Consider the following 14,235-nt stretch of genomic DNA (forward strand, 5'->3'; position numbering starts at 1 on the left):
GCCGCGCGACCGCCTGCGCGCCGGGTGCGGCGGTGTCTTCGGGCCGTGGCCGCGCTCGGGGTCCGCCGCGGCGTCCCTGGGCTGAGCTGGCGGCCCGCGCCGCCCCGCCCCTGCCGGCCCCTCCCGCCCTCCCCGCCCCGCGGGCCGGCCCGGGCGGCGACCAGAGCGGCGACGTGAAAGGCGAGCGAGGCTGGTGCCCGGCCGGCTGTCGGCGCGCACCCGCTCCCGGCCCAGCCCAGCGCGGAGGCCGCCGCCTGCCCCGCGGGGCCCGACGCCAGCGCTCCGGGCAGCGGCTCCAGGGCCGGCCCGCGCCTGCGCCTGCGCCGGGGAGCCGCGCGCCACTGTCCCCCGCGGGGACCGGGACCGGCCGCGCCCCGGGCGCCCGGGAGCCCGAGGAGCCCGGCGGAGCCCGACGGGCCCGCGGCCGCGATGCCGGACGAGCTGACGGAGCCCGGGCGCGCCACCCCGGCCCGCGCCTCCTCCTTCCTCATCGAGAACCTGCTGGCGGCCGAGGCCAAGGGCGCCGGGCGCGCGGCCCAGGGGGGCGGCGGCCGCGAGGACGAGGAGGACGACGACGACGACCCGGAGGACGAGGGCGCGGAGCAGGCGCGGCGGCGGCGGCTGCAGCGGCGGAGACAGCTGCGCGCGGGCGCCGGGCCGGGCGGGGAGGCGCGGGCGCGGGCGCTGCTCGGGCCCGGCGCGCTGGGCCTCGGTCCCCGGCCGACCCCCGGTCCCGGGCCGCCCTACGCTCTGGGCTGCGGCGGCGGGACGCGCTGGTACCCGCGGGCGCACGGCGGCTACGGAGGCGGCCTCAGTCCTGACAGTGAGTGAGGGCGCGGGCGGGGTGGGCCAGGCGGGGGGGCCCGGCTTCCTCCTGGCGCATTTGCTCGCGGACTTTGGTTCGTCGCAGCCCTTTCTGGGCCACCCTCCTCCTTGTGTGTAACGGGTCTGGGTCGTGTAGGGCCCCAGCAGAGCCCTTGGTGGGGCGGGTTTGAAGGCCCACTCTCTGGGACAGGGTCCCCACGCGGGGAGGTTTCTCGGGGCCTGTGCTTCACCCATCGCCAGGCTCTGCGGGTCCGAGGGAGGCTGGAGAGCCCGCAGAGAGGGACCTGAGTAAAGGGGACAACAGAGCTGAAAAACAAAAGGAGAGTAAAATAGGACAGGGAAAAACATAGGGGACAGGGAAGGACACGAAGCAGAGAGAGAGTGGGAGAAAAGAAGAGGGAACGATGGAGGAGGAGAGGGATGTCGGGAGAGGAGAGAAGATGCAAACGAAGTCGGGGAGTGAATGGAGAAAGAAGAGAGAGCTCACAGGAAGACGAAGGGAAGACAAAGTAGGGAGTCAGAGGCAGAAAAATCAAGGGGGCCTTGAGCAAATTGTTGGGGGGCTGGAGAGGGGGGCGGTCTTCCACAGTATCCCAGAGCCCCCTCTCCTCCACCGGCTGCAGACAGGGCCCGGCCTGAGGCAGGGGCCTGGGCCTCCCTCTTGGTCCTCCCAGGCCTGACGGCTGGGGCTGTGCAGGGCAGAAGGGAGCCTGTGCTGAAGCCCCCAGCACCCCTGCTTCCTTTTCTGCCCCTCCCCCTCCACTGCCTTTGTTCCCTGCTGAGGGCTCCAGGCTGGGGACCAGAGTTCTCAACCCCAGAGCCTGCTCACCCCTCTTGCACCTCATTCCACCCCTGAGTTCTGCTCCCTTTCCCTCTCTTGGGGACATGCCCTTTGGAGGGAGACCCAGGAAACCGTTCCAACCTGGCCCCCAGGCTTTGCCAGCTACCCCCACCCCCCCAACACACACACACACTGTGAGGCCAGCGGGGGACTCTTCCAGGCTCTACCTCTGAAATCCATCCAGCTCTGTGCGCGTGTTAGTGTGTGCTGGGGGTAGGTGGGCCTCGACCCTCTCTCATCTCTTGGATAACCCCTTTCCTGGTGTGGGAGTGATCCCCTTGCAAAGGGACCCACATCTCAGAGCCTATGCCCAGAAAGTTTAGGGCCCCACACCCTGTTCCTGTAAAGCTGAGCAGCCCTCAGTGTTGTCCTAAAATCGAGTGATCAAATTTAGGGCCCTTCTGGGGGTGTTTCTGAAAAGGGTCTCATGGGGTGACTGTGTCTTCCTCTTGCCCTCAGGGTCCATCCCCACCTGCAGCCCCTCAGGCAGCTCCGGAAGAGGCGGCTCCTCCTTACTTCGTGCAATGCGGGTTGGGGTCCTGGTTTCGCACCAGAGCTGGGGAACCTGGCTAGGCACATTGTGGCAATTCGTGGGCCTCTGTGAGTCTGGGGGTTTGGGGTGCTGTGGGGAGACAGAGGCTCCCATATCTGGTGGCACACACGCCCGCCTGGAATCTGATCCCTCTTCGGGCACCGTGAGGGCTCACAGCACGGGGGTCGGGCAGGGGCACGTGAGCATCTGCACACCGCCATGGGCGCCAGGTGTACAGCCCAAGCCACACGCACAAGCCCACCAATGTTTGCACACCCTGGGTGTGCAACACCACAAACACTCACACTGTGGGCACACCACAGCCTTCTGAGGGCTGCCCGGCCAAACCCCACCTTGACCACCGACCTGTCAGCCTTTGCACAAGAGGTTCAGGCCCAGGCGGAAAGGCAGAGTGGCCTGAGTTAGCCTCGTGAGCCGGGCCGTCAGGCCGCTGCTCTCTTCAAGCTGGGCCTGACCCTGGACAAGCATCCGGGTTCTGGGCAGACTTCTGTCAGCTACGGCACCAGCCTTTACCAGCCCTGGGGTGTCTCCTCTCCTCTGGGAGGCCAGGTGGGGCTCCGTACTTAGAGCACGGGCTCAGGGACCCTGTGTGGGCTCCTGTGCCCCCAGGCCCACAGCATGAACCCCGAGTCTGATGTGTTGGGGGTGCGGCTGCTGCGTGTTTCTGGGGAGCTGCGTTTGTAAGCCCTCCCTGCGAGCATGATTGTGGGTTGCGTGGCTACGTCTCTGTGGGCCTCTGGGTCAGGGGTACAGGGGATGGAGGTAAGTGTGTACCAGTGTCCTGGCTGCCGCAGTTTTCTTTGAGGGACTGTTTGCGTGTGGTTGTCCTCCATCTATAGAACGTTTCTGTGCAAGTGGGAATTTTGCGTCTGCTCCTGAGGGGGATGGGGAGGGGTCACTGCAAGTCTTTCTGTCTGTGTCTGTGGGGCTTGGCGCGGGGCTGGGGGCTGGGGACTGGGGTGTCTGCTGTTGTCCAGTGTGTGTGTTTCTCGCAGCGCATCTTTCCTCCTGCGAGTGTGCCTGCGCAGCTTCTGTGTGTTTTAAGGCGAAGCCAGTGGTTACAGGAGTCAGTCTTCATTTTGTGTTTCTGTTTGTGTTTCTGTTTCTTTTTGGTCCTCCTTTCTCTGATGTCCTCTGGTGTGATGGGCAGTTCTGAGTGGAGTGTGTTGCCCGGCGTTGGTTTGCAGTAGCGCTCGGGTCCTCAAGTTCACTTTCTGTGGCTCTGCGTTTCTCCATCCCGTCCATGGTGCAGGGTGTTGGCCCTGTGGGGGAGTATTTCCCTGCTTGTGGCTGTGGGTGACCTCATGGGGGGAGCAGCTGGCCTCAGTCACTGGGTCTGGGGACCAGCCCCCAGAACCAACCCGTGTGCCCCTCTCTCCCCTGCAGCTAGCGACCGGGACTCACCGGAGACGAGCGAGGAGATGGGCCGTGCTGAGGGCGCCTGGCAGCGGGGCCCCGGGCCGGGAGCGGTGCAGCGGGAGGCGGCAGAGCTGGCGGCGCGGGGCCCGGCGGCCGGCGCGGAGGAGGCAGCGGAGCTGGCCGAGACCCCGGCGGGGGCGGCGGAGGCGCGTGGCGGCGTTGGCGTTGGCGGCGGCCGCAAGAAGAAGACGCGCACGGTCTTCTCGCGCAGCCAGGTATTCCAGCTGGAGTCCACCTTCGACCTGAAGCGCTACCTGAGCAGCGCGGAGCGCGCCGGCCTCGCCGCCTCCCTGCAGCTCACCGAGACGCAGGTCAAGATCTGGTTCCAGAACCGCCGCAACAAGTGGAAGCGGCAGCTGGCGGCCGAGCTGGAGGCGGCCAGTCTGTCCCCGCCGGGCGCGCAGCGCCTCGTGCGCGTGCCGGTGCTCTACCACGAAAGCCCCCCGGCCGCGGCCGCCACCGGGGCTCCCGCCGCGCTGCCCTTCCCGCTGGCGCCCGCCGCGCCCGCGCCGCCCCCGCCGCTGCTCGGCTTCTCTGGGGCCCTCGCCTACCCACTGGCCGCCTTCCCGGCCGCCGCCTCCGTGCCCTTTCTGCGGGCACAGATGCCCGGCCTGGTGTGAGCCCCCTGCCCGCTGGGCCCACTCCTCGTGGCCGCTGGGGACCTCTGCGGACACGCAGTCGGCGCAGCGGGGGCGGCGGGCGCTCGGAGGGCCGTCGGGGAGCGCTGGGACGTTCCTACGGATCCTCTGCGCCTCGAGAGCGCCCCGGCGGCCGCGGCCGAGCCCCTGTCCGAAGATCGTGCAGAATGTAACAGGAATGCCTGCGACTGTGACTCTCCAAACAGCTGCAAGGCTGGATCCCCGCGGGGAAGAGGGCATCAGAGGGAGACAGTCGGCCATGCAACTCGGAGCCCCAGGGGGTCACACCTCAGCCTAGAAGCAAATTCAGCCACCCCTTGGGAGCCAGCAGCCTGGGCCCAGCTCACAGCAAAGGCAAACCACGTACAGGCTGTCCAGGGTGCTTTGAGGTGACACCCCCACCCGTGCTCCCCAACACGAAAGTCCCTTCCTGGGACTACGCAGGCACCAGAGGGCAGATCTCCAGGGGACTGTGATCAGCCTGGTGGCCAGGAAGTTGCCGCTGCTGAGAGAACGCCTAGAGAGAGAGGCCCTGTGGAGGGGAAGGGGCAAAGGCCCTGCCAGGGGGTGCATCCGTCAGATCGTCCATTTCAAAGGCAGGGCCAGACTGGCTTCTCTCCTGGGCTTCTCCTCGTCCTCCAGGCAAAGACTTTTTTTTTTTTTTTTTAATGAATCTACTTATTTGCGTATGGAATAAAAAGGGACGTTTTCTGGACAGTTTCTGCTGCTTTGTGATCCCTGGGGCCGGGCCCCTCCTCTGGTGGCCAGCTGTGGTCCACGCTGTCCCTCCCTCCTGGAGCACTTTCCAGTGCCAGCCAGGGACAGGTGGGCAGGTGAGCAGGAGCTGAGGTCTGGGGGCTGCTTGCTCAAACGCCCTCTTCCCCTGACAGGGAGGCCCAGCAGGACCTCAGGGGAAGTCACGTGGGTGTGGGCAAGAGGGCTGTGTATCCTGTGTCCTTACAGTTCGGGGACCTCCACGAAAACCAAAAGCCAGGAGTCAGGTGAAGACAGACCCATCAGCCACTCTTCATTTGGCACCACCAGCTGCCAGCTGTGTGGCCTCCCATGTCCACTGCCCCTTCCCCCGGGAGTTTAGGGCCATCTCTGACCACACAGGTTTTTTCTTTTGGTCAAAACAAAACACTAGCACTCCCAGCCATGTCAGGTGGAGAAGGTTGCTCTCTGGCCTCAGCCTCACCCCCTGGGTGATCGCAGTCTCTGGTGAGCTGGGGGACTTGGACCCAGGGGCAAAGTCCCAGCTGTGGGCCCGAGGTTATGGGCTCTCAGTGAAAGCTTACTCCAGTGGTCTGGAGCACTGTGCTGCTCCCGCCTCCATCAGCCCCAAGCAGGCCTATTGCAGGTGGAAGACGGGGTCCCCTGCCTGGGAGAGGGACACTGCTCCGGCCTGGAGAGAGTGAACCTGTCACTCCTGTGACAGAATCAAGCCTCCTCGAAAGAAACCCTGTCTCGTCCTCAGGCTTCAGGAGGGAACAGACACTCCTGGGCAGAGATGCGCAGCAGCTGGGCCACGCTCTGTCAGGCTGGGAGTTCTCAGTGGTGGCGCCAGACGGCCCTGGAGAAGGCGCCACAGGGATCTCCCCGGGGCAGGCGGTCCATCTGTGTGTCTGCCCTGCCATCCAGCTCCCTGACCCGGAATCATCCCCTGCCCAGACCCTCGCGTCGTTCCTGGTGCCCTGAGGCCAGGCCCTGGAAAGCTCCATGGGGCCTCCTGGGGGGGAAAGCAGCCCACGACTTAGGTGGTCCTCATCCTTCTGGGCCCTGAGGTCCCCACCTTCCAGCTCCCAGTGCCCACAGCATGACAGGAGGGCGCATCTTGAGAGACACCTGGAGTCTCTCCTCCAACCCAGCCCCCCGCAATTTACAGTGGCCACCTCAACCTCCCTCCAGCCCTTCCAGGGCTGGGTCTCCTCTCCCTTGTGGGTGTGGGGGCCTGCCGGACACAGCACTTTTCTCAGCTTTCTCTCTACCTTGTCTAGGAGGGACTTGTGATCTGCTTCAATAAAACTGGTTTACTACTAGTAATTTTCAAAGGCCTTCGCTCCTGGTTAGCAGCCACAGGGGAAAGTGGGATGCCGAAGAGACCCCTCCAGGCCACTCGGGGGTCAGCGCAGACCCCTGTCTCCTCCTTCCCACTCCTCGAGGCCTCCTTACTGGGGCTCAGGCTCCACCTGGGACCCGCGCCCTCTAGCTTCTGTTGCTTTTGTGGTGGCCTCATGCAGTCAGCGGACACATCTCTGCCAGTCCTGGAAGATGCAAGCTACGTGCCTGGCTAGACCGCCCCGCGGGCTGAGGCCTCCAGACCGGCGCAGGTCGCACCCGCAGCCCCCGCCGCCCTCGGCCTCCTTCCCTCCGCACCAGGCGGGCGGCCGGGCGTGTCCCAGTCCTCCGCGCAGCACCGACCCCGCGGTACACGGCGGGACTCTCCGCGAACGGGATCATTGAAACCCAGGTTAAACGGGTTATCACAGCGATGTAATCGTTTTATTCGACTGTGGCCGATGCGGGTGTGGTCTCGAGGTGGCGTGGCGACTGCAGCGCGCCGCTGAGCGCAGCGTGGTGCTGAGGTCCCCCGCGGGTCGCCCTCCGCGCGGGGCGGTCCTGCCAACCAGAGCTCCGCGCGGGCGGCCCTCGGGGCCCGGGGAGCAAGTCACCGGGGCCACCGGCGCGCGAAGGGTGAGGAGCCCGCGGCGCCACGTCTAGAATCTCTGCTCCGCCCACCGGGAAGCAGCGACCCCGACCACCGGCCTGGGCCTGCCACGGGCGTCAGAGGGAGGAAGGATCTACGCAGCCTTCTCTGATCTGAGTGAGGCCGACAAGATACAGGTTAATGCCCTAGGGAAACCCCTCTCCAGCTTCCAGGGCCCGCACTGGTGTGGGACTGGGGGAGTGACCACCCCCTCTGGACCTCTCAGTCCCCTGGATACTACAAGAATGGTATCCCACCAGTGCCCCACCACCCCCAAAGCTCAGCCCAGGACTCTGGAGGTGGGATCCACATCAGGCCCGGGAAGGGCCACCAAGGTGGTGTGAGGGCTTGGACACTTCCTCTGGTGAAGGACAAACATGGAATTGCAGTCTGGCAATGACTCCCAGCCCCGTTCCTAATCCACACAGAACCAGACTTGTGGGGGACCCATTTCCCCCAGGTGCTGGTTCTGCCCATCCCGCCCTGCCCCACCGCACCCCACTCCACCTGGCACCCAGGGCTCACTCCTGCCCACCTCATCCAGAGCCCTGGTGAGAAGCTATTGAGGCCTGGGAACTGCTCCTCTAGTAGCTGGAGTTCCCCAACCCCTCCACTCCGCACTGGGGAGCCCTGGCCTCCGTCCTTTCCCCACTCAGGGCCTCCCACCAACTGACCCTTATGCAGGCAAGACCTGCAGGGCTCCTCATCAGGTGCAGGTTAGGGGCTGTCAGTGGCCCCCAACCTCCTCCCCCCAAGCCTGGCTTGGCTGCCTGGGGTGAAGGCATCCCGGAGCCTGGGCCCTGAGCCGTCCCAGAAAGCGACCGACCTGGATTGAGACCGAAGGGGCTGGGAGCTGGTCAGGTGGGCAGCTGGGCACCAAAAGGAAGGCAGGAGGGGCACGGCATGCTTCTCTTTTTCTCTGTGCCTGTAGATGTCTCTCTCCCAAGCATTCTTCCTGGCCTTCTGGCCCCAACTGGCAATTCTCAGAAAGGGAAACTGAGGCTCCGAGAGGGGCAGGGACTCAGAGAAGTCGTCTGGCCACTGAGGCCTGTCAACTCCCTCTTCTCCACCTGGCCCTAGCGAGGTCAGCTGCTCCATCCCTGGGGCCCGACCCTGCGTGGATAGCTCCTCCCTGCAAGTCTGCATACTCAGGCCAGGGCGGCTCTCCCTTCCTGCCAGTCCAAATCAACTGAATAACTCCCTTTGGTCTCCCTGCCCCTCAGGCAGCCAGTTGGGGCATCAGCCAAGCTGCCTGCCTTTAGGGGGGTCCTGCTGGGATGCAGGGTTCCAGCCTTGCACAGTCTGTTAGCAAGGAACATCACCTGGACCCTGCGATCCAAACCAGGTCCCCGAGGTGGCTCGCCCCACAACTAGCCAGCTGCTCTCTTGGGAAAAGGAGAGGTGGGCACCCCCTCACAGGTGGACTGAAAAGGGGGCGGCCCTGTCCTCACAGCGCTGAGCTCTGAATCTGGAACAGGCACGGGGGACAAAGGCACAAAGGAAATCAAGAACCACAGGCGGTCTCCAGCTTCCCCGCTGGAGACCCCGGGGAGAGTCGGGTGCCTGCCCCCGCCAGCTTTTGCAGCCGTTGGCTTTAGTTTTTGTTTATTTTTTTAATTATAAAAATAATAGTGTATATTATCGACTTTCTGGAAATTGCAATCAAGTGGAAACAGAAGTAAGTTGTCTGCTTTTCCACCATCAAAAGTCAACTGCTTCTCAGCGTTAGACAGGCCAGGGATTTACAGTGAGGGGGTTTATAGCCACACCGATAATGTTAAAAAGTTCTTATCAGTTAAAGATGCACTTATGTGTTTATGGGTGAAATGACGTCATGTCTGCATTTGCTTGAAAATATCAGAACAAAAACAAAGAAATTAATTAAATAGTAAACATGAAAGAGAGAAGCACAGATAAAACCGGATTGGGCAGGATTTGGTAATCGTTGAATGGGGCTGGTACATGGGGGTTCATTTCAGGGCTGCTTCTATTTGTTTTATATTTGAAAACCTCCGTACTAAAAAAGCTTTAAAAAGTGACTTCGGAGAAACATTAGGGGTGCGTGTTCCCGGCGCCGTCCCCTCTGCCCGCGGGCTGTTTCTGTTGGAGGCGTATTTTCATCCGATCCGGGTCTAACCTCGGCCCGGCTCACACGGTGCTCGCTTTTCTCCCTGTTTACTCAGAACGTGCGCATTACAGCAGTTAATTCTGTCTCTGCAGCCGAGTTTCTGCCTCAAAGCTTCCTCTTTCTCCACGAAGCCCACCCTGTCTCCACCCCTCCGCCAGTGGCCCGGGTGCCCCTCTGGGTCCCCCGACACCGAGCCCGGCGCCCGCGGTCAGTCCGCGGGGAGGCCCCTGAGACCCGCCGTGGACCGGTCAGGGCTGCAGGATCGCTGGCGCCGCCTCCCGGCCCTCGCGGACCGCGGTCTCCAGCTGCCTGTGCAGCCGGGTCCGACGCCGCTGCGGGTTTAAGAGACCGAGCCGGCGGCGGCCTCTCTCGTCCCGGGTTCGTGTCTTTGGTTCCCCGGTGCCTCCGTGACGCTCTCGGCATCCTTGGGGCCGCAGCGGCCGAGACTCCGGCAGAAGCGGAGTTGGGTAGCCCAGGGGAGACCCCTGGAGGGCAGATAGGGGAGGGGCTCCGTGCTTGGGGTTCCATCCCGAGACAGACCAGTCCGAAGGGTGGGCCCCCTCCCCTGGCGAGGGGGTGAGCTCTCGGATCCCGGGGGGCAGGAGGCCCCAGGAGAGGCCAGCACGGGAGCCCGCCAGATGCACGCAGGGGCCTCTGGGATGGGGGCGCCCCAGCCCCGAATTGCCGCTCTCCCCCGGGTCTCGCCAACCCCCTGGACGGGGGCCTGGCGGAAGCTGCTGTGCCGCACGACCTTGGCGGTGCCTCCGGGGCTCCGCCAGCCCGGCCCCGCGTTTCCCGCCTCGCTCGGATTCTCTGCTTCACTCAGTCTCCGTCTCCCCGTCTCCTCTCCATTCTTTCTCCGCTCTCTTCCCTCCTTCGGCGCTCAGGATTTTGCCCGTGCGTCAGTGCCCGCTGACCGCGGTCCCTTCCTTCGTTCCATTTCCCCCTCTCCGGGACATGATTCCTCCCTCCTTCGGACCCGCTCAGGGTCGGGGATCGGGGAGGCCAGGGCCTTCTTGAAAGGTTTTATTTCTTTGCGGAGACGTCTCCTCGACTTAGGCAGCTGGAAGCGCGCACTCCAGGACGCAGCGGCGCACGGATGGCGGTCGGGCTCGGGGGAGACGGCGTCGCCGCTTCGCGTTCGGACCCCGCGCCTGCCCCGCTGGGGCCCTCGAGCCGGGCTCGTCCCCGCTCCGGGCCTGAGTTTCCCGGGGCTGTCTGAGCTCGAAGGAGGGAACTGGCAGTGGCGTCAGCCCCGTCGCTCACGGGACCCGGCGGACGCACAGCGAGTAGAGGCCCCTTTCCCTTCCCCGACCGCTGGGCATGCATGGGAGCGCCAGGCCAAAGCCGCTCTGGATCCCGCCCGCCCGCTGCCCTCCGGGGTGCCCCCCTCCCCGCTGTCCTTCCGGCCCCGCCCCCACCCTTCCTGCCGGCGCCCGGGCCCTCGGGCCCCCTCCCCACTCCCAGCCCGGCTCACCTGGCGTCTCCTTGGCGTCTCGGAGTCTGGCCCGGCCTTCGGGCCCCGCCCCTCGGCTCTCACCTGGCCCCTTCCTGCTCCCCTCTCCCTCGCCCGTCTCTTTCCCCCTTGGGCTCAGCGCGACGGATCCGTCCAGCGTCCGCGTCGCCACCTAGAGAAGGGCGCCGAGCTCGAGCTAAGGGCAGGGGCTGGGGTCAGGGAGAAGGGAGGTGCCGGAGCCCGCCCGCGTCCTGGAAGGCTTCTGGGAGGAGGTGGTATTAAACCCGAAGGCGGAGAGGAGTGAAGCTTACGGCACAGACGGGGCGGTTCGCCTCGCATCTTGGCCCTCGGCGTGGGGCAGCTCCACCCCACGATCTGCCGGCTGGCCCTCGGGTCCGGCCCCCTGCCTTAGCACTCTTCCCTCCACGAAGGATGGGGCGCAGAGTTAAGACTGCCGGACCATGTACTGCTTACACTTACCGTCTGTGTGGCTTTGGGAAAATCGCTTCACTTTTCTGAGCTCAGCTTGCCCATCTGTGGAGTGGGGAGGTAGCGCGATCTAATGGCAAGGTCGCCAGCTCAATGCTTCCGTGCGCCCGCTCTTACCGACCACAACCCGGGGCACCGCCGAGACGCTCAACACCCAGGCCCTGGCCCGGGTCCGCTGCCTGTCAGGGCCTGCTCCTCGGCGCACAGAGTCACGTCGCCCCCACCGCCATTCGCGCGCACAGTCGGGCTCCCACTGGGGCTCCAGAACAGCCATGCTGCGCGCACCTGAGCGTGCCCATGCACCCTGTCCCCGCAGGCCGGCTCACGCATGCGCAACAGCCCTCCACGAACCCAGCTGCGCCCCTAACCCCGCCGGCACCCTGAGCATCGCTGTCCGTCCCGCCAGGGTCAAGTTCTCACTGTCCCTAGCACATAAATTCTCCGCCCTTTGCATCGTCCCAAACGGAGACACAGCGTGTCCACATGCCTGTGCCCCCAACTCCCACCACGGGCAATTGTGCTTCTTCTGTCCCAACCACATAGCTAGCCGTGGAAATTCAGTCTCCCTTGGCAGACACAGACCCTGGCTCAGAACCTTGGGCCGTGGGGCCCTACTCTGCTGTTCTGCCCACTCTGGCATGGTGGATGCCCTTATGCCCCATCCACATTACACTGGGGATTTCTCTGAGCTGGGAGCTGATCACTCACTCTACCGGAATTGTCTCACTACATCCCCACAAGATCCCTGGGGTGGAGGTGGGGTGATGTCTCCATTTTATAAATGAGGAGGCAGGTCCCAGTCCAACTCCAGATTAGAGACCATGTGTGGGGGAAGGCAGAGCTGCGTCCAGATCCCTTTCCAATGGGGACATGACACTGGGCCAGCCAGTGTGGAGAGCTCAGCGCTGAGACCCATCCCCCTGGCTGGGGTAGGAGAAGACTGGGTTGGTGAGGGCAGCTCGTGGGCTCAGGTCTGGGTCCTCCAGCCCCTCCCCCTTGGCCCTCCTTGAACCTCCTCCCCTCTTCCAGTGGACTTCCTTTCCCCACCCAAGTGCCCCACATGGGGGGTCTCAGATGCAGTACTTCTGTGCCCCAGGCTGCACCTCAGAGGGCCCCACACGGTGGAGTGCCTTCCTGGGAATTATCTAAGGCCCTCTAGGATGGCTGGGACCACTTGGGCCTTAGTGGCGTCTGAAAGGGAAGCCCCAAGCCAGCAGAGACCTGTGTGGGCCCGGATTCCTGGAGGACAGCCTGGCCAACTCCCGGATTAGAGAGACTGGGCCCACACAACGATGCTGACACACTGATTCACAATGAGTCAAATTGTTTATGTAGGCAGGGGCCCCTTAAAAATATTCCAATATTCCATTGCCATGGGGAGGGGGAGGATGGCCAGCCTCTGAGCCACCTCCCCAGCAAACCTCCAGCCCCCTGAAAGGGACCCTGGTCAGCCCCAGTCTCACCTCCTGCGCCCATTTTATAGATAAGCCCAATGTGGCCCCAAGAAAGGCAGCGAGGGGCTGCTCAGAAGCCCGAAGGCTGCCACCTCGCTCCTCTTGCCTCTGCTCCTGCACCCAGCCAGGGAAGGCCCCACCTTCACACCGTGTGCCCCAGGAACCAGAGGGGAGGGAAGGGGAGGCCAGTGGAAACCCAGTCCTTGAGGAAGCCCACCCACCCTCCTCAGGGCCCTCTCTGATCTCCCACCTTGCTCCCTGGGGACTTCCCAAGGGACTTTCCTCTGAGAGTCTGATTGTCTCCAGGGCCTGGCAGAAGGGCGCACTGGACCCCAGCACCCTAGCCGATCGGAGCCTGGGGCTCACCGTCCTTAATGCGGCCGGGGGACTGGTGTGTGAGTGTGCGTGTGTGAGTGTGCATGAGTACGTACTGTCCTCCCCCACCCTCTGAGAGGGAGGCTTGACCCAGTGGCCCCAGGTGGGGAGCTCGAGGTGCGTTCCCCTGCGGAGCCTCCTGGTCCTGCAGCTGAGGGGCGTGGGGCTGCCCTGGGTGGGAGGGTGCCTCCTCCCAAGCTCACAGGGGTTCGAGGCGGCGCCTCGGCCTTGGGGGCCATGGAGCGCCCGGGCTCCCACCGACCCTGGCCCGGTTCGTTCTGCCCAAGTTCACTGAGTGCCACCCCATTTCCCGAAAGCCCTCGGTCTGTCCCCCGCTCACTCTTTCTCTGCTTCTCCGCATCTCTGTCCGCTCCTGGGATCTCGGTCTCGCCCCCTCGCCCCCGCCGCGGTGGCGCTCCCCCCTTCCCGGAGCCGCCCGCTGGGGTCCAGCAGCGTCAGCACATCCGGGCCGCGCTCTTTGGCTTGAGTTTCTTAAATCACGAAAATCCATTTCCCCCAAATGGGCGGGAGCTGAGCCTCGCTTCTCCAGGGGGGTGGTCGCCCCCACCTCCCCGCCACCTCCTCCCCCCCGGCCCCCGAGGCCCGGCATTGATCCCGCGTGTTGTGTACAGCGCATTAGTCCTAATGGTTTAGCTGATGATTCAACTTCTTTTTCGTTAAAAGCCGCCCCTCGGTCCTCACCCCCCCTCCGCCTTCCCTTGTCGTGGCCACGCCGGCCCCTCCGCGGCGCGCCCGCAACCCCGCGCTTTCGGGACCGCTGGTCTGTGGAGACTCGGCTCCTGGAACCAGGCCGGCCGCCGCTCTGCACGTGTAGACGCCGCTAGAGGAGCGCGCTCCCTGCCACAGGGGTGAGGGCTGGGTCCGGGGAGGGGTGCGGCGGTTTGGGACCCTCGGGGGCCTGGGGCTCTCTGGTGGGTTAAAAGGAGAACTTAGACCCGAACCAACCGGAGACGCCCCAAGTCTGGTCCTCGAGCCTCCAGACTCAGACCCGGGCAGAACCGTGGGCTGAGCCCGAAGCTGCGAGAGCCCTGCGCCTTCGCGAAAGCTCTCCCGGAGCCTCAGCTGCCCCTTCTGCCCGCGGGGAGGCCGAGGCCGAGGCCCAGGGCCGGCCCGGATCAGCGCTCACTTCGAAGCGAACCCGGCCTGTGCGCAGGGCCCAGGAGCCTCGGGGCGAGAGGAGGGGGAGGCAGCCCGGACCCCCTTCGCCCCTACGCCCCCTCCTCGGCCTCCTTCCCGGGGAGGGTCCCGGCCTTCGAGACGGGGGCGGATGCCCGACGGCCCGCCTTCCAGGGCGAAGCTCCCCGCTGCCGGCCCCGACGCCTCCCCGCT

General features: G+C 64.8%; 1 protein-coding gene across 1 annotated transcript; it reads left to right on the forward strand.

Annotated features, from left to right (window-relative positions):
* Positions 1-221: 221 nt before the first annotated feature.
* On the forward strand, positions 222-4,985 carry HMX1 (H6 family homeobox 1). Its single transcript, XM_004432338.3, has 2 exons — positions 222-823; positions 3,606-4,985. Exons 1-2 carry the CDS (start codon positions 430-432, stop codon positions 4,256-4,258), a joined length of 1,047 nt encoding a protein of 348 aa, XP_004432395.2. The 5' UTR covers positions 222-429; the 3' UTR covers positions 4,259-4,985.
* The last annotated feature ends 9,250 nt before the right edge of the window (positions 4,986-14,235 follow it).

The sequence above is a fragment of the Ceratotherium simum genome, chromosome 8, assembly GCF_057802395.1.
Source record: "Ceratotherium simum simum isolate JZ-2026a chromosome 8, ASM5780239v1, whole genome shotgun sequence".
NCBI lineage: Eukaryota > Metazoa > Chordata > Mammalia > Perissodactyla > Rhinocerotidae > Ceratotherium > Ceratotherium simum.